The following is a 20,264-nucleotide window of genomic DNA, read 5'->3' on the forward strand; positions in this document are numbered from 1 at the left end:
GTAGTTTAATCTTTAAGATTGCATGCTGTCAAATAGATGAAGTGCTGTACAAAGTATGTTTCCTACTGAAATGTAAACTCAAGTAAAGTTGTAGTTCCTCACAATTGTACTTAAGTACAGTACATAGTAAACGTACTTCAGTATGTTATATCTTAGCTTATATATAGCTGCAAGCCAGAAACCACAGACCACAGATAAAAAAAATGTTACCCAGTGAGAGTCGGATGGTGTGAGAACCTCATGTGCTCCAGTCTGTTCAGTTTAGTCTGAACTGTACTTGCAGTCACTTTGAGGACTGACCTAACCCTGAACACCTCTGTTCCCTGTCGAGCTCTGTGGGTAGTTACACAGCCAGGGTGAGCAGCTGCATTCCCACCAGTGTCACCTGAACTAAATTACTGTGTGAATTCACAATACTTAAAGACGCTTTGAATTAAACTGTCCATTTGTTACGGTGAGCTCTGCCGTGTCAGTTCCAGAAACACAGCTACTTGATAATGTGCTGCAAATAGTATAAGAATATATTACACTGTCAAAGTGTTTTTGTCGCTTGTGATTCCTAAAAAAGCTGGCAGATGGCTCAGAGAATTAGAAAGAGTTGGAGCTTCTCGGCTGTTTTATGCCAGATGCTTGCAATAAGCAGAAGATACGATGCAGAGACTGCAGTTAGTGCTGCCTGTCACATATTAAAGACTGTGCATAGTTAAACAAAAGCAACCCCCTGAGTGCAGCGCCCATCACATGCTACAGTGTGTGTGTGTCATACGTGTCAATCAACTCTCAGCCCTGTGCCATGAGGAGCAAGTGTCTTCCAGCGCCTCAAGAGAGGTGTTGTAAGTGTGTGTGTGTGCACTCCGGTGGCCATCAATATTACATTGTGCTCCGGTTTCCAACCCCGAGACTCATCCACTTTGATTCCTGCCTTGCCATCTTCACTGTGTTGGAAATATACGATGCTGAGAGGTTAGAGGAGTGAGGCTGATATATCCACTTCTCATCCCCTTGGCGACCCCAGATTGAGTGGCAGCTCAGTGAGATGGTTTTAAGTTGAATGGGGTGTGTTTGCGTGTGTGTGTGTATGTATGTGTGTGCGTTTGGGGGACAGATCCCTGTGCAGCCAAGTCGACCTTGCAACAGTAAGAATAGTTTATTATGTTTCAAATGTGTAAGGATCACTGGGGATGAAGAGGGCAAAGAGAAGCTTTTATTCAGCGTCTGTTTCAATCACACGCAGGAAAAGACGAGAAGAAGTATTAAAGTTCAGGATAAAACTGGTAAACTTTGATAAAGTGTTGTCATATCTTCTGTACTGTTGTCTTCTTATTTCCCGTTTTGAAAACAATAAGGATATTGCCAAATCTCAAGTATGATGGCAGTGATGCTGGACTCTGGGAAGGCCATGTGTAAATTCAAAGATGTGGTCAAGTAAATTAAAAAACAAAGACAGCTAACTAGTTGTAATTCCATTTCACGGAAATCATCATGCTTTGAATAAGACTTCAACCAATCAAATTGCTCCATGCAACTCTCTGTTAGCATATTTTGTTATGGTTTCGCTCAAGTGAGGCAGGAAAGTAAGCAGAGAAATCTGCATAAGTACAACATAAGCTCAGATCTGAGAGCCTGCGGTCACAAGTATGTAGTGCTAAACTGAGCCACCAGGACATGTTTTAGCTTTTTAAGAGGGCGCATTTCTTTCTTTTGTCAGCTGGGATTGATTTCAGGACATTGTCCTGTGGACATTAAAACCTTTTGCTTGGATACATCTTAATTATTCAGTGTATTGTTTATTCCCCCGTGGCACTAATTCACTGTGTCAGACTGAATGTGAAAGTTTTTTATGGCTTCTTATAGTCATTACAGTATCCTTGAGTCAGTTACAACTATCTATAATAATATCCTTAAGTCTTTTGTGTTGCCATGCATTAATGATACAAGTGTTTTCAGCCTATCTTTATTGATCAGGCCATTCTCCTCTGTGACCAAATTCATTGCTGAACATGACAGAGTCCCACATGCGTTAAGAGATGATGGGGAAAAATGCAATGTGATGCAATGATCAAAGAAGGCTATGTAATATCATTTCCATAATCGTTAGGCTCCTCTGTCGTCTGTCATGGATTTGGGAGTGTTTGATGCTTGGGCAGGTCTCTTAATTAGCCATCCTCACCATCAGCTGTCTGCCGCCCCTTCTGTCTCACAAATTACAGTTTGTTGTCGTTGTATGGCCAGAGGACAAAAAAGGAGGAGGGGGGGGTTAACTTTTCCAAGTGGTCCTTTCTGCTTACAAGCAGCATGTCGGCCCACATTTTAGTTTTAATCAGGTAGTGAGGGGTTACAGGTCTGATCAACAAGTTTGTGTTTGTGTGTGTGTGATTTATCGGCTCTTCTGTGTTCTGTGTGCTAATCCCCAGTCAAGGGAGGCTGCAGCCCTTTGACCTGGAGGCCTAAGCACCCCACTTCGGCCCTCCGATGGGGTGCTTGCTCCTGTAATTAGAGAGGTCATCCTCTGCCACAAGTGTGTGCGTCAGTGTGTGTTTGTGTATGGGCATCTGAAGAAAACGATCTATTTTGCGTGAACTTCTCTGGCTCGGAATCTGGCAGCAAGGCTTAGCCCTCAGCGAGACCTTTCATTTCCATGCGCTGCACACTCCATTAATAGGACGGGGGAATAAGTAAATACACGGCACTCCTCGCACAGGGATTTAGATATAGCCTCTCTAAAAAACAACATCCCACAAGGATTACAGCAGATGAGGAGAGAAAAGTGATGTTGGAGTTCACGTGTCTGTGTCGGCGCATATTTGCATTTGGACAAGTGTGTGTATCGTTGCTCCAACTAGAGGACTAACATTCATTCCCGTCTCCCGCTCTCTCCCTGCGGTACCAACACTTTGTCCACATGCCCATCACCCAGAACTCCCTATCCTCATTCCCCACACGTCGCTCTCTCCTTTGCTCACGGACCTCACTTCTCCTCTCACCCCAGCCTCATTACTCAAATTAGAAGCTCCAGTAATCACCGCGCTGAGCTCACCTCAGCTCCTTAACACACCTCGCTCGCACTCCGCTCTCCTCATCCCTTTGAGCTCATGCCCTCGGTTCAGTAGCCAATCCAGCACAAGCGGCATGAATATTGCAGAGGTGGTGTAATGTCGGAGAGCCCTCTGGTTTCATTTCCATCAGTCCATGTGATCGGAGGAGGGGGAGGTTAATGACACATGGTGCATGTTGTGACTGATGAAGATCTGAGGTTGATGTGAGGATGGATGCATGTCAAAAAGGGATACCTATCCAAGACTTACTTATATTTGCTGCTGTTAAGCATTTATTGAAAATGGACTGGTCGCCCTTAAAATTCCGGTAATGAGATATCACTAAACATTTCTATTGGCCATGATCATCATTTTTATGGGAGGAAATGACTGACTGTGGTCTGTTTCTGTTTAGAAAAGCATAACTTTCAAGCTGGAAAGTATTACATGCTTACATTTAAAAAAGCATGAAACCTGCATATCTATTTGTAAAACTTTAATTGGCAGTTCTGATATTAACATCCTTCTGTTGCCTCTCTTCTTCTCTTGCCTCTCTCTTTACAGGTTCTGGAGCGTCTTTTTCAGAAAGGTTTTAGCGTGGCAGCGTCTTGCGGAGGTGGCGTGGACTCCTCCCAGTTCAGCGAGTACGTGTTGTGTCGTGAGGACCGAAGGAGTCTCTCCATCAACACGCCCATCAGGATAAAACAGGAACCCCTGGACTAGAGCATTCTGGGAGAGGGACTGCCAACCCCCCATACTCCTTCCATCCTCTCACACCACCCCACCCCGCCTCCCCCTGACCCATCCCTATTCTAACAGGACCACAACCACCACCGCCCCTCCTTCCCACCCTCCCAAAATGCCCCCTGCAATTCCAGCGAGAAACATACCTAAGTATTAGCAGAGGCTTGTTAACCTCGCCAACTCTGCAGAACTCTAAGGGGAATGTAGTACCAAACAAAGGAAAAAAAATGCATCAGCAACAAAAGTTTTTGATTATGTTCAGTAACACCCAAATAATCTGGGACTGAGATGAAAAACAACAATGACAAATGGTCTCAACAGCAGCTCACTTGAACCACTTTAGCACCATGACCGCTTGATTTTTCCTTCATCTTCTTGTGAAAAAGGTGTCCTGACCCTTTTTGGGAGGACACAACTGCTCCCTCCTTGAATCCAATCCCAGCGCTCAGAGGTGTTTCGTCCAGTTCTGTGTCTGTATGAAGCCCATGTCTTGTCTGACCGGGGACGTGTCTGGCCTGCTGTGGGACGAGGAAGCTTTGGCAGACAGGACTCTTATAAGGATGACAGGAAGAGGACATAATCCAATCTCGCAGTCCCCCAAACGGCCCCAATCCCCGTGACCCCGTGACCCTCCAACCCCATCCAGTCTCCCCCCACAGGCCTCACAGACGTCGGGGCCTCGCCGAAAAACAGCATCATTTGCCAAACTGATTGTTTATTACGGTTTTTCATTGTTGTTTCTAAAGTATGTTCTTCTTGATCCTTTTGCTGTTCTTATCATGACATGGTGTAAACAATTATTATTAATAGGATTATTTTTAATGTCTCTTTTTTCCTTTCTCCAATATGAAGGATGTACGAACGTTGTATTCATTAGACTTTGAGAGCTTGTGAGGGAGAGTTTCTTGGCAGTAACTGCAGAAACTCAGATGTCTGCAGGCTATGTGGCTAAAGCGATCTGGCTGGCAATGCATTCAGAGCCAGAAAAAGTCCCATTGTTCAAATGGGGATGGAAGCTGGATGTTTCGACATTGTTTATAGTCAAATGTGTAGCACACATAAAAAAGTGCTCTGGAATTTCTGCTTATTAGCTAACATATCTTGGGTCTCTGATCGGATTCTCTCACACAAGCAAAAAAAACTTTTTTTTTCTCCCTATTTTGCAGAAGTTTAAGAAAGTTCTTAAATTTGGAATTCAGGTTGAAGTTGCACAAGCTCTTAAGTGTATTGCAGTTTTGTTGAGTTAGAATGTTAAAGACTTGAGGACCAACATGGAGAGCTGACGTTTACTAGTATGTCTTGTGATCAGCAGGAGATGTACTCTAAATGCTTAATATTTCTTTGCACTTAAACATTTCCAACAGAGTTGCCCTGCCCTGTTCTCTCAAAACATATATAAGGAGGCTAGAATATTAAAACATTTAAAAACAGTCAAGGGGTAAAACTCAAAAGACAACAAATACTGTACTGTAGGTACCAAAGGGGACAAGGTGCCTATTTTATTGATTGTACAAACATAATGATGGTGTCTCTTTTTATAGTTTACAGCTAAAGGAGACACAATGCATTATTCAAAACTGTATGAAGGGTACCAACCTTTGTTCCTCCAGGCCTGCAGCCTTGACAGTTTTGTTGAGAATATCTCACAGTACCTTCAGACCAATATTGTCACTTCTAAGTCAAGATTATTTCAGTGGTTCTTCACATGTATGTATGGCAGAACCCAAAGTGAACTGTACTCCCAGCATCAGTGTGTTATTCACAAAGAGGCGAGTGGGCGGCATTTACTCTATCCTGCTCTCATTCTTTTGGTCTTATTCTCAACATTTCTGGATCAAAGACAGAAACAAGAAAGGCCATTTTTTCATGTTTTATATTTGTGTGTAACTTACAGATGCTGTTTCTTCCATTCCAAAAGACTGATAAAAAAAAGAAGCCCATTCTGATCTTTGTGGTCGCTGGCAGTTGTTTGAGTTAAACTGGGGTTGTTCTTATAAACTAGTTGAAATATGTTCATTAAAAATGGGCAGTTGTTCTTCTGACCATGTTCTTTAATATCTGCGCTCTCCGGATGGCCGCTGATTAAGCAAAGCCAGCAAGTGGATAAAGATGAGCTCGGTGTAAGTGTAGCTCCCAGTCCAGCGCAGTCCTCCCTGGGGGTCCCTCTCACAATCAAGCCCATCTTTGTTCTGACCTGCCAGTGGCCTGCGCCTTTGCATCCAGTCGCCTCAAAGGGAATGGTCAACCAGGCTTTTCATGTGCCGAGGCATGTTGGGCTCTTCACAGCGCTTCTCACCCCCCTCTGCCTCCCTGAAGGCTCCCAGCTCAGTGGTGCCAGTAGAAACTCGGGTTGTACCCCCTGCTGCTGTGTCATCCCCATGCCCTGGTTTTCAAAATGCCCTCCTACGCTGTGGCTCACTGGACCACACCGCAACAAACCAAACAAACTGATGAGTCAAATCTGAGCAGCCAGCAGCTCGTCCCAGAACATACTGTACAGCCAGGCGTCTTAACTCTGCTGCTGATCCCAAGGCCTTTGATCTGATGATATGAGGTGTGGAAACTCATCTGGATTAGTTCTTGAACAAAAGTGATCAATGTTGTACTAAAACCACACATCTGTAAGAAATACTTTTTTCAGGGAAGAAGGAAAGAAGGCATATTTTCTCACTGATGTGGCATTTTGAAATCAAAGAATGGGCTATTAACAGCTTTAAAGAGCTACGGGTCTTGGAATTCTAAATAAAAACAAAACATGATCATTCAAACCTACACAGAAAGTGAGAGGAAGGAACTAAAATTGCAGGTGTTTGTTTTTTTTTCCAACAGCAGCAATAACCAAACCTGGAATGCCCCTTTCAACTCAGCGTATATATGGCAGGTTAACTACAGAGCTAGACAAACTCCACAGGACTGGAAACTTCACAGACATGTTCATACATGCCGACATTTCAGATGAAGTACTGGTCAGTGTTCAGCCAGTTCACATGGCATTCGCACCACCTCTAAGGCGGGTCAGCTGTACAGTTATTGTATATTGAATTATCAGGACTCTGGGTTTTACAGGACCCTCGTGTTTTTAAGAGACCTCTTAGTCCTCTTCTCAAAAAGAATGAAAAGAATTCAAAGCATTACATTGTGTACATATGGATTAAAACATTTCAAAGGGTATAATAAGGTGCAAATGTATATTATTTAAAGTGTTTAAAACAATTAGACTGTGGTATTAAAGGGCATGTGTTAATTTACAGTGTCTCCATTTGACTTTTCTTGCATATTTGCGATAATAAAAGGATGTACTGTATATCTGTCTGATGTGTCTCATTGCTCTCATGTTGTTCAAGACGTTAACTACTCACTGCTGCTCGTATTACTGGTATTATAAACGTGTTAATTACAGATGATGCCACAATGAAAAATACAGTCGACATGTATACTTAAAGGATCTCAAACTCTGTGTCCTGTAACTGAGCTGATGTAACCAGAAAAATCTCATCGGCCTACTATACCCGAGCATGTCTGCGTCTGCCCGTTGAAGGTCGTCGTCAAGGCTGATTCCAGATCAGCAGTCTACAGCTCCAGAGGGACTGAGGAGTAGGCCAAGATCTTGAAAAAAAAACAAAATATGCTCCCAAACCCCAATATTTTGCACTGAGTTAAACGGTTTGGTCTTTTCAAAAATGCTTTTGCTTAATTAGCAGCAGAAACCTAGAGGGACTTTTCATAGTTGAGCAGCAGCGCTTGACTCACTTACTTAGCATGTGCAATGTTAGAAGTGGAAATTATGCAGGGTGAATTAGGCGTTGACTTTGGTAAAACTGTCTTGCAAAAACATAACAGCTTATTTTTCCTTTTAAAGCGTAAGGAATGAGCAGAGAGTAAGTATATTACTTATTTAAGATTTACAAGTCATTTAACAGTAAAATTTACATTTTTTTTATTCCCGCTAAGACTCCTATGTAGACATTTTAATGTGTATGCTGTTTGAGTAAAAAAAAACCAAGAAGAAATAGATGAAGTCAGCATCTTCTCAGTTTAGTAAACAGCTTATTTATTCCTTTACAAAATAGGTACAAATACATAAGTATTGTTTTTTCACACAAACAGGAAATTTTCAAGATATATACAAGAGTTTACCAAAAATAACGTGGTTCTAATAAACACATAGTTTTGTAAACAATATTTACAAATCATCCTTACATTGAAATGTTATTTCCCCGGTCTGTTTACATCAGTAATATTGTCCTAATATTTTGGCTAAAAAGCTGTAGTAGTAGAAATGTCCTCCTGTGAAACCACCAGAAACCATAGAAATCATTATTAAAATCCTTTGAATTCACCACAATCGATATCATTGTGCTTGTTTTAAAACATGGTACTTTGGAGATAAAATTTATGAAAATGTGTTAAGCATAAAATCCAATCAAAGAAAAAAAAAAAGAAAAGAAAATATATTAAAAATAAGTGTCTTTTGACAGAAATTGGCAATACTGTTCATTACTTAAAAGAGTAATTTCTTTGCTATAATACAGTGACAGCTTTACGTTCAGGTAAAATAGATATTAAAAAAAGTGCTGTCTAAATTTACAATGCACAACAATTGTTTCAAATGTCACCCATATTTAAATAAATTTCAATATGACAAGAAAAGCTGCATAGAGGCCAAGATATTAAGTTAAATAGAAATAACACATATAAAACAAACAAAAACATAATGGACAATATTACATAATACAATAAGAATCTGAAAAAAAAAAAATTAACAAGGCGACGATGCAATTTGACATGTAAAAAGCCAAGCATTTTACCCCATATTTCTCTTCAATCAGTAATACAAAAAAAGACATCAATTTTAGGCTGGAATCATACAAATGCTTCCTTCCACAGTTAAACATTACTTTACAGCTGTGATATTTCATTTCAGATCAAAATACAGACAAGTATAAGTGCTGTGCACTAAAATGCTTCATTGACTACTGTTGCCATTCAATCATTTCCAAAGTAGTGGGAAACTAGAGGGGGCTCCAGGGGCCCACCAGCAAAATGGAGAATAGTTCACTTTTAATTTTTAAAAATGTCATTAATGTGCAAATAGGACAGTGAGGGGGAAAAATGAAGGAATGTCTGTTTTTATCAGAGGTTTCACTCTTCCCCACCTCACCACCCCATCTACACCTAACATGAACCACTCCGAGCCGAAACTTACCTTCTTAAACAGTGATGTTGAAGAAGTGGGCATGATAGGACACAAATTACAAACATCTACTTATAAAAACAAGGTTCACATTATGTGTGGGTAAAAAAATACTGACTCACGCAACAATGGTGACCAATAAGAAACCGGTGTCATAGTGCGGACTGTCGTTTTGTTCAGTGACCTCTGCGGAGGGGTCAGAGGGAGTCTGACTTATAAGAAATACTCTACAGGTGAACAGAATAAACCGTCTCATTTCAACTCATTCAAAACACATGGTTTTACCAAACATTAGCTTTCATAATATTGACACATGGGTTAGTCTTTTTCTTACAAAGCTCACATGTGATAAAAATATACATGCTGTAAAATAATTCAAAAAGAACTATTTACACATACAATAAGCAAATTGAACATGATGCTGTTATTTGGAATCTCAGTGTTTCAAAATGATGTCTTAGTATAGAAATCTGTAAAGTCTCTCATTTATTGAGTTCAGCTCGACTACATTCATTGAACTATGTTCAATAAATAGCTCGTGGAGAATATCGTAGGCTGTATTGAGGTGTGAACATAATTCTCTTCGCCAGAATGACCCTTACTTTGAGGTGGTTCATTGAAGCTACTGCCAAGAACGTCAAATAAACAGCTACCTGACATACGTGGAACGAGTTCTGGGTCAAGTCCTGCGACACAAAAAAAACCACTTTGTTCCTTTGTTAAACAAATCCAACTTCAACACAAAGAATTTGATATGGCCTTAAAACTGAATGATCTAACTACACACCGTGAGGCTAAACGCAGAAGACACGGAACAACAGTTTTATTTTTGAGTTTTTCTCTCTCTCTCTCTTTCTTGTTATTAAAAGCTACATCGAACATCACTACAGTACATATGGAAACACAGAGCTGAAACATTAGACCTGATCTGAAGGCACGTGGCTGGGAAGGAGGAGGAGGAGGAGGTTGAGGTGGGCGCTGAGCGGAGCAGAGGCTACTTGAGCAGGGCGCGGTAAAGGAGGAGGGAGTGGGCGGTCTCTCTCTCCTGCTCCATGTAGAAAATTAAGTCCCTGAGGTTGACGCGGGTGATGCGTTGCCTTGTGTACTGGCGTGATGAGGTGGACGGGGCGGATGAGCTGGCCGGGGAGCCCGCCGTGCTGCCTGAAACCTGAGGACAAGGGAGGGGTCAAAAGGTGAGATGAATTTATAAAGGATTCCTTAACATTTTTATTTCCAAAGATCATAGCTTTCAAGTCTTAAAGTAACACAAACATTTTGATGTTGCCTTTTAATAAACCGTGACAATGATTCAACCTACTGCCAGGGTTTCCTACAGCAACACTGTGTTTGGTATAAACAGAAGAATTACAGTAGATAACTATTGTGAGCAGTGATACCTGCAATGGCTTAGCATCCAAAGGAAAAAGCACCATGTATCAAAATGAGGTAAACTGCAATAACTTTGGTGATCCCTTCACTTTTCATCTAGCACCATCATCAGTTCAAAATTTAGAATTTGTCCAGGACTTTGGTTCTTGACCAACTGCCTAAAAAAACTAATGACATTCCCATCAGCCTCAGTACTTTGTGTTTAGAGCTAATGCACTACATTAACCCTACGCCATTTTATTTGAGTGTCCTAATGCTGAGTGTGTAAATGTGTCCACTGTATAGTTCCCTCAACAATTCACCAATGGAACAAAAAAAAGTAGAGTCCATCTGCTTTCTGCTAACAATCCCACAGTGCAATGCTCCATATTTTATTGATGAGAAAATTACCATTGTGTGGTGATGCCGCAAAATGATGATGATTAGTGCATATCCAAAATCTTAATGTGCTGGTCACTGTTGAGTAAACTATGTAGTGCGTATTATATAGGGAGTAGTGAATGAGTGAATAAGGGAGTGATTTCGGACATAGCCATTGTGAGCATGTTAGCATGCTGATGTTACCGTTTAGCTCAAAGCATCACTGTGCCTTCAGCCTCACAGAGCCGCTACTGTGGTTGTGAGCTCCGAGTCTTGTTTCTGCCCAATTTCAAAATTCTACTGGACATGGAGATGATGAAATCAATTTTCCATACTCTTCCAAAGCTGTATGGGAATCCTGAAACTGAGACAGGTGGAAATATTCCAGCCTTGAGCATTAAACTGGTGGACGTGGTTGATATTAATCAACAGTGGCTATCAGCACCGCTATAGTTACCTACAGCAATGCTAAACCCTAACCTGAACCTTACCCCTGTCCTAAGGCCCCTGCTGGAGAGCGCTCTGGGTTCACTTTATTTGTAATGATGCATTTATATGTATTTTAGTACATGTGTTTTATATGAGCTGAAAAATAAAATAATTTTGCCCTTTATCAGAAATATTAAATGACTACTTATTTGTTTGGGTTTCTTTAGCCTTATTCTGTCCTTTACAGATGCCTGTTTTGCAGTTTCTCTTTCAGGGAATTTGTCTTCACTTTGTCTTTAGTGAAGAAGAAGATCTGTGTCTTTGTGTTGTAGTCTAAGGGATAGTTTCCATGGTGAAACAAAACAGTGTTTAGAAGTAAGAAATACTATGTTTCACATTCACTAAAATGAAGTAATCTTCATTGAATGGCAAACACATTGACAGTATCAATAGTAAGGAATGTTGTGGCCTCTAAGCAAGTATACACCTCCTATTAAGAAAAATAATCCCTCTTGCAGAGCATGAATGAGATCAAAAAGATGCACTAATAACGTCCAGATCTTCAGGTGCAGCTGAGTGTTCTTAGATTTTTCTCTTAAAATAGCTGAACATGAGGCTGAGAAAACACTGGCAACGTGTTCCGACAGCAAGGGAAACCATCATTTGTATTTAAGTATGTTTTATGGCTCTTTACATCGCCTGGAATATGAACAGATTTTCTCTCTAAATAAACAATGCTGCTGACATACAGTAGATCTGAGCTGACATCCCACTCTGAAATGGAGCCCTTGTTGTTTGTATTTGATCCAGGAAAAATGAGAACGATAAAAAAGGGAGTGTATACAGAGGCTGATACAAATCAAGAGATGCATTTACATTTGGAAATGAGAAACACTGGGAAACAAATCCAGCAAGTGCCCACTTGAACCCAGGCGGAGAGAAATAAGACAGACATTTCAGTCAGGAACACCCTCTCACAATTACATTGATTGCACCACTCTGTAAACACACAGTACAGACAGGCCTTAATTGCAAACATATGATGGGTATGAATTTACAAGAACCAAACCAAAGTCCCTCTAGCACCCGCCCCCTGTCTTTGTGTACACTGTATGACGGTGCCTTGTCTCAAGTTTCCCACAGTACACTCTCTGACCCCTGGACACTGGTTGATGAGTGAGGGTAGCCGGGCCACTGTTCCCGCCAACTTACCTCAACCACATCTATCGTCTCTGGCCAGTAAAGTTAACATGCTGGGACTGCCTTGGATTGAGGGGCAAGTGGGTACAGCCAGCTTTTCAGCACCCCAGAGCACACCAGACCCTCACTTTGGGGAGCGACCCCAGCCTAATCAGGTCAATCATGGCTGACCACATGTGAAAGATGGGCCTGCCTACTGCCATGCCAATTACTGCCACTCACAAGTAAGCCCGGCGACAGGGCCACAGATTTTACCAATCAAAGCCATCCATCCACCTGGACGGATGGGCAGTAGTAGCCACAGGCAGGCGGTGCTGCGATGGTGCCGTGGTTCCAGTGGTGATGGCGGGGAGGAGGGAAACAGTGACTACAGCCAGACATAGCTGCAATGGTAGTGTGCCACAGCTCCCAGAATGCCTTTTTCCCTTCAGGGACAGGGGCAGCCTTAAGTGATCCAAATACAGGCAGAAAGGTCAGCGCTCGTCCAGGAATTCACTCAACGCAGCCTTTCTTCTTCCCTCTGTCTATATATGCTCCACGCATAAAGAATGCCAGCAACCCAAACACCGGTATGTTGTCGTCGGTATCTATGGAGACCGATCCCTCTCGCCGGTACACGCAGGAAATCATGTCGTGGAGGAGGGGTAAACACCAACGCTAAACAAAGCAGATGGCTGAGTGTCAGTTAAAAAGCAAAGCGAGACATCAACGACCACGCTTTCCCTGTCGCCAGCAATTACACAGTAATTGTGTCTGAAATTCATTGAAAAACAAAATGGCAGGCTTTGTAAGGTCACACTGGATGAAAAGAAAAAGTGAGAAGAGGAGAAAATGCAGGAGAGCGGAGGCACAGAGAGGGTGGGGGGTGGGGTTGGGGGGCAAAACTGAAAGTCTCAAAATCAGCTTGGCCAAGAAAGATCCATGAGGCAAAAAACAGCATCTGTCATTTTATCTGTGATGGGCGCTTGGAGGCATTATGTCATATGACATATCCATCGTACAGAACGCGCAGGGATACTTCGATACATCTCTTCAGACATTTGACTTGTTTGGAGCGGGGGACAGAGAGGAAAACAGAGAGAGAGAGAAAGAGAGAGAGAGAGAGAGAGAGAGAAAGCATAGTAGATAAAACCTGAGGAGAGGAGAGGAGAGGAGAGGAGAGGAGAGGAGAGGAGAGGAGAGGAGAGGAGAAGAGAGGAGAGCCTGTAATAAGGCCTCTTTGCTGGCTCTGGTCTTCAGAAACATTCTGTTGACATACATGACAACGTGCCAATGGGCCAGACACATTATTTTACACTATTTCACCTACCCCCTCACTCCAATAGTCTTCGCTCACACAAATGTGCATGAACAGAGGAGCAGAAAGAACAAGCCTAAATGTGCTTTGTACAGCTGACAATCAGTATAATACGGTACGTGGCAAACAATGCAAGAGAATAAAAGACAGACTGAGGGAAGAGCAGAAATATGATCACCATGATTCTGATACAGGGACCTGGCAATTACACTGCAAGAATTTCTTGTTTGCAAAACCTTCACTTCAGATTTATAAATGTTCCAGTATAATAAGTGGTGGTTCATGACTATTTCTTTTGACATCTCTGATGATGTTGTAGTATATTGGAGTCATACTATAAGCAACATTTTAAAAAGGTTACTTGTACTGTAAATGATAGAATTACATATTTTTGGCAATTGTATCAACATAGAATATTATTGAAATGAGAGAAACAGTGGATCCGAAATGGCACCCTGCAGAACTCCATAAGCAGAGAAGTACAGGTTAAATGGGAACCACTGTCCACAGAAGTATTTAACAAGCAGCACTAGAATATTCTTCAGGGGTGCTGACTAAATGGATCCAAATCAGTTAGAAGTAGCATTTTTTGTAGCAAATACATTAATCAATGCAATAATTATCTTTCACAATTCTTGGTATTAGAGATGAAAACAACAGCACAGTATCCACTCAGACCAACTAATATAATGTTACATCCAAAAATTCAATAATTCAACTTTTACAACCTTTTCTAATAAACTAATTTTTATACAAATCTATTTTCTACATAATTGTATTCAAATCTTATCAGCTCAGGATTCTCAGCAAGGAGCTGTGCATAACAATTTTGGCATAGTAATCATAGTCAGAACTGCAGGTCACATGGTGCCCTAGGACTCAGAACGGCTTGTTCGCATACACATCGATTACAAAAGCTGTACAATTATAAGGAAAAGTTGAACCTTTAGGTCCAACACATATTTAAAAGTAACCAAGAGCTGTAGAGATAGGATGCGGTGGGTGAGCAGCTTGTGTTGTGTGGAATGGACAGCCATGTTCGGACTCTTCATCCACTGTATAAGTATGTTCATAATAAGAGAAAACCATTCTTCTTTTATAGGACAAATTCAGCAGGTCCTCAGCCCTCCGATCACCAACAACATCCACTTAACCTTGAGAGGATTAAAATTAATTTCCATTTTGCTAAATTTACTTTTGAGTAATAATGTATGTTTTCAAACTCTCTCTCACTCTCTCTGGTTTTGGGTCCCTGTCTCCTATTGTGCAGCGGCAGCAACCATGTTGTAGGTGTCTTGAGGAATTTACATTCAGTCCTTTCCTTTATTGTTTGAGAGGTGGGGGCTTGCTGATCTGTGGCTTTGAACCCTGAGTGGCACCTGTGCCTTGATGCTGGAGTCAATATTGGATTTGGCCCAGGTCACACCTTAGGGCGGTGGGTTAATGGCCCACTTTGCCAGGCACACAAAGCTGCTCGGCCGTGCACAGGCTAACCTGCTGTCTCAGCACTCCGCACCTCACAGCAGAAGTTGCAGACAGGGGCTGTATGGTGAGAGAACACACACACACACACGTGTACTGTGTGTGACGACACAGTGGCTAACATATTGTGTTAACTAAGACTGCAACATGAGGTGAAAACATTGCTCAGCATTCATGTTGAGGGATAAAGACTTGAGCCCCAATGTTGGGTGAGAAACAGATAAGCTGTTCATGATGCAACATTACTCTATTGTTGTTATTACTTTGATGCTGAAAAATCCGTTTAAACTCTGATGTCTATGCTTCAGGCAGGGAGGACATATATAGCACAACAGAGACAGACTGTTGACAAGCTAAACAAAGGAGCGAAGCCAAAGATGAACCAGGTGGTGTTCTTTAAAGTTAAAGCCAGGGTAGAAATTAACAGCAGTCAAATACTGATGAATTTTGTGTATATGCTGGCCACGTTGGCAGGTAGCCAGCCATGATTTGGTGGTCCAGTTGCATTTGTAGAGTGCAATTGGTTGGTAGAGCAGTTAAAGAGGCTTGGAGGTACTCCAAGGCCTCCTCACATTAGGAGTACCTGAGTGACTGATGAAGTGGCATACTGCTGGCTGACTGAAGGACTCGCTGATTCGCTGACTGACGGACAAACTGAAGAACTGACTGTTTGGCTGACTGGCTGAGGGCCTGACTGACTCACTGACTGGCTGACTAATTTACTGACTGCAGGACTGACTGACTGGTTGACTGACTATGTGCCAGGAAGCAAAGCTTTCCCACATGTTCTCCTCCACGCCGCATTTCAGTCGGGGAACGCTGCCTCGTCCCTTCACAGTGTTTACAGTGTGGAGCCCAGCCGTGGGAGTGCAGCCCCGCTTCATCTCTGCACTCGGCCTGAAACGCCTCTCCTACGGCCACCATTAATCAGCAACAGAGACTTTCTCTCTCCCTCTCTCGCCTCTCCTTTTTCTCGCTCCTCTACGCCCACAGACATGCTGGATGAGGCCATTTTGAAAGAGTTAACAGATGTCGGCTGATTTGCCCCAGGCTTTCTGACATTGCCCGAGTGATGTATTTGATGTGGAGTTTATTCAGCTCTAATAAATGTATAAAGAATTAGAATAATAATTCACAGATGTACATACCCAGATTATATGCCGGAGCCTCTCTTTGAAGCAGACAAGGCAGCCAAGATTAACAGAACCAGGGGAAAGGATGAAAAGGGTTTTGGTTCAGTCCACCGATAATCAGAGAGGTCAGGATGGACTAATACCACGGCTTTATGTTTATGCACCGACACAGACGGCCTTTGTTCCCATCACAGGTTCCTTTTCTGCGGAAAAGCCTAAACAAGAGGCTCCCATTGTCATTGCGCTTTTTTTTTTTTTTTTTTAATAGAGCAGAGTCAAACATTTGCTTTATCTGTTGATTCTTGTCTCATACATGTGTTTCTTAATTTGTCATTTTGTGAACAGCTGAGAGAAAAACCGAAAGAATGAGGGAAAAATACAAACGGGATGAGGGTGAGGTCTAGCATTCTGATCATGGCACAAAAAAAAAATGAGGGAATTACTTTCAAAACAAACAACTTCCATTTGCTTCACAACTAAAGAACAACAAATCTCAAAAATGGCCAGTTGCAGAGCATCTTAATACACACATAAACCATAAAAACAGCTACACAGCTCCATGGCAATGCATAGCAACCGTGCAGAATTTCAGTCAAGGAGAAAGAAGGCAAAAAAACACCTTATTACTTCTAACTCCTGCAAGCCATTTTGGTCTCCAAAGGTTTTAGAGCGCCGCAGGCCATGTGTCTGCAGTGTTTCGGGAAATGACTTGCCTTCGCACGAACACTGCTATGTTCTGCAGCACTGCTGCCCCCAGCATCCCCGCTCAATTTCTGTTTAACCCCTTCCTGCCTTCCCTCACACTGACTCACTGCAACAGAGAGCTCACACCCAGCACAATGCTGTCACATTGTTCAGCCTCCAACAAACCAAGGCAAATCAGACCAGCTTTTTCACGAGCTAACACATTAACTCCACGTCTAATTTGGCTACTTAAGCATGTGATGGCTCTTAACAAACATGGTGCACGAAAGGTGTAAGGTTATGTGGGGCAGAGAAAGATGGGAGCAAAAAAAGCCCCTTCACCATTCCACTTGATCTACTACAATGTGCGACACAGTTTGCACACTTGAGTGTGTATCAACGGTGGATTAAATCTGCAAACTCGTTGACACAACACATAATTAAAACATCTTGCTCGAGGTCAGGAATTTTCTAATTAGTAGTGTACTGACAAAGCTGCAATTCCATCGCCCTGAGTTTCAAAGTCCACAGGTTACTGCTAAGATGAAAGCTGACCCTGGAGCACTATTCTGCAGGGCTGCTCATACAATTCCTCAGAAGACAGTCACAGGGTCACCAAGCTAAACAGTGTGCTGCACCCGGAACCTCGCTCCCAAACAAAGAACTTCAAACTTTCCTGCCTGGAAACACAATCTTAGCCCCCCCCCCTCTCTCTCTCTTTTTCTTTTCAACCTGAGAGAAACAAAAGATTGTGTGAAGGCAACCAGAGGAAGAAACCATAACATTGTTTTTAATCTGTTTAATTAAAATTCTCTAATCCTGGCTAGCTGAACAACTTGTTAAATACTACAAAGGCTTTATTAGCTGCGTCTTTGTAGCTTATGTTGGCAACATTACTTAGGATTGTGAGGTAATAACATTTTTGTTCATATTTTGGTTACTTTTTGGCTATTGAATGAATAGAAATCTTTTTGTCTACAGTCAGAATAGTGCAACAGCAAAGAGGCAGCTAGTATCAGAAATGAAACAATACAGATGATGATTTTGTTGTTGTGATTTACTGTTTAAATCGGCTTTATTTGCCTGAAGATCATAATCCAATCAATAATCCACCAAGAAATGTGTTCAATGTTTTTTCTCCCTGCTGTTTTCTATAGAGAGCGAGAGAGAGAGAGAGAGAGAGAGAGAGAGAGAGAAGCTGAGAAGCCACTAACAGCCTGCATAAACCTGGACAATTAACACAGGCCAAGTATCTTTGGCTACATAAAGTATCAGAAGTAGAACTTTTTCAACATTAAATATTCAAAGCGTTTCATATATAAAATGAACCCAATTAGAGTTAAAATAGGAGAAGTGTAATGAGTCTCAAGTCAGAATGCTTGTCTTCAGAACTACTCGCTAATGAGCCCTTGTTGGTTTTGCACACTTTACTTTCAATGGTGTGGCACTGTCATTTCTGCTGGTTTTTAATTTTTAATTCAAGTTGAATGAGAGGGTGGTGACTGAGTTAATAATCAAGGCACCGGGGTGTTTTGCAGCCGATGGATAGCTGGAAGAAGTTGCCAAATGAGGCTTGTGGTCCGCCCTTTGATGTCTTTGCGAAACGTTCCAAATAGGAACAACCAGTTAACAAAAGCCTATCAGTTCAGAGTGGTATCGAACATAAATGACCACACTAAGGGGAACGCATCCTGCAAATGGCCTAATTAGGGAAAAGAGTAGGCTAGCAAAATAGCATGGAACTGAATAACACATAATCTGAGCACTAACAGACACTGACTTGAGAATGAGATAAGAGACCGAAAGGCAGCACGACGGATCCCGCCGCTCTGCAGACATGTGCCGTGTGCTGAACTGTCAGTCTTCACATAAATCCTCATATGAGCAGTGACACATTTCACTTACAAGAAAAGAAACGTACCAAGGGGCCACAGTAGATATGCAGATAGAGGAGATTAGAAAGCACATTTACGGCGGAGGTTCACACTATGAATTGGTTCTTGATCTCAAATTGACATAAATGGGGCCATTTTTGACATCATTTAGCCATCACAGGCTCAGTTCCAGCGCCGCTGTCACCAGTCCCCATGCACCTGATGTGACGCCTGCTAAGTGTGAGGCAGGAAAACGGCTGTCTGAAGAGCAGGTCTGATTAAAATCCAGGCTCTTCTGGGGAAAGAGTAGAGTTTCATGTTTTATATAGATGGCCCAGAAAGACAAATCGAAACTTTACTGGAGGAATTTTTTTTTTTTTAAAACAGAGTGCCTTTGTGAACATTTGTGACCCCCAGTGTCATTGTTTTTCATCCAACAAGCTTCCAATGCGAACGGCTGCTGGAGTTTTTACAGATATTCAGAAATAAATGCTTCCTTTACCACTCTGAGCATTTGAAAATGATGTTAAATCAACTTTTTCATACTATAAATATACTACTGCTACTACGACTTCAGCTGACAAGCTTGATATAGACATACAGCAGAACCCTGCTGAATCCACAGTACATTTGGTGACACAATGTCAAAAGTGAAATCACATAATACATTGTCAGTTAGGAATCTGGGGGTGGTTGGAGGTTAAAAATGGCAGGTAGTATTGCAAAATTTGGCCTCAGTTAAGGTGTTTCTCATTACAATTTTGCTGGCACTTTTCTGGAAGCCTCGTTACTCCCTTCAGGTTCCTCTTCCACAGGCCCAGAAGGCTTCCTTCTTACCTGCACAGCATTTTGGAAACTTGCTTTATTATACCACATACAACAGCATCATTTTCCAGGCAGCTGTGTGTGTGTATGTGTGTGTGTGTGTATATAACGCTTATCTACATATTGACTTGGTTTAAATCCACACCCTTGTCTGCCATAATAATTACACATCTTGTAAAAGGAAGTACTCAATTCTTCCTGCACCTGAGGCGGGCAGCTGCAGGAGGTGCCCACCGGCGCCCAGCAAACACACCTCCGGCGCTGCCTGGTATCCAAACAGCTTCAGCACACACCCACAGCCATTGCCTTCCATGGTGCAATGGTGGCTTTCTATTAGACTCCAAGTGAAGAGAAAGTGCCACCACAAGCGCAGTTCAACGTGCCTCTATGCATTGCAGGAACAAAGCAGTCGGGATAGTTCGGACAGGTAATAAAGACAGCAGGGGCCTGCTTTAAAGTTGTCAACGAGTCAGACCACACACATGCATAATGGGCGCAGCACACACCTCAATACACACTCGACAAAGCAGTAGTGTGTAGTGACACAGGCCAGCCCAGGAGGTATGTTTACATTTTGTGGCTCTCTGGACCTTGTTGTATGTGTACATAAAAATTGCT

General features: G+C 42.1%; 2 protein-coding genes across 4 annotated transcripts in view; one reads left to right on the top strand and one right to left on the bottom strand.

Moving 5' to 3' along the window:
- The window catches only part of LOC122998284 (BTB/POZ domain-containing protein kctd15), a 28,422-nt gene extending 23,669 nt beyond the window's left edge, over positions 1–4,753 (top strand). For all 3 annotated transcript variants that reach the window (XM_044375286.1, XM_044375206.1, XM_044375125.1), the window contains one exon: positions 3,600–4,753. In XM_044375286.1, coding sequence (XP_044231221.1) covers positions 3,600–3,758 — 159 coding nt within the window. In that variant the 3' untranslated portion in view covers positions 3,759–4,753. The remainder of the gene's footprint in view (positions 1–3,599) is intronic.
- Positions 4,754–7,806: 3,053 nt separating this feature from the next.
- LOC122998453 (transcription initiation factor TFIID subunit 4-like) overlaps positions 7,807–20,264 on the bottom strand; it is a 92,274-nt gene continuing 79,816 nt past the window's right edge. Inside the window, exon 14 of the mRNA XM_044375401.1 lies at positions 7,807–10,141. Within this exon, the coding sequence (XP_044231336.1) occupies positions 9,968–10,141 (174 nt within the window). The 3' untranslated portion in view covers positions 7,807–9,967. The remainder of the gene's footprint in view (positions 10,142–20,264) is intronic.

Source organism: Thunnus albacares, chromosome 1 (assembly GCF_914725855.1).
Source record: "Thunnus albacares chromosome 1, fThuAlb1.1, whole genome shotgun sequence".
Lineage (NCBI taxonomy): Eukaryota > Metazoa > Chordata > Actinopteri > Scombriformes > Scombridae > Thunnus > Thunnus albacares.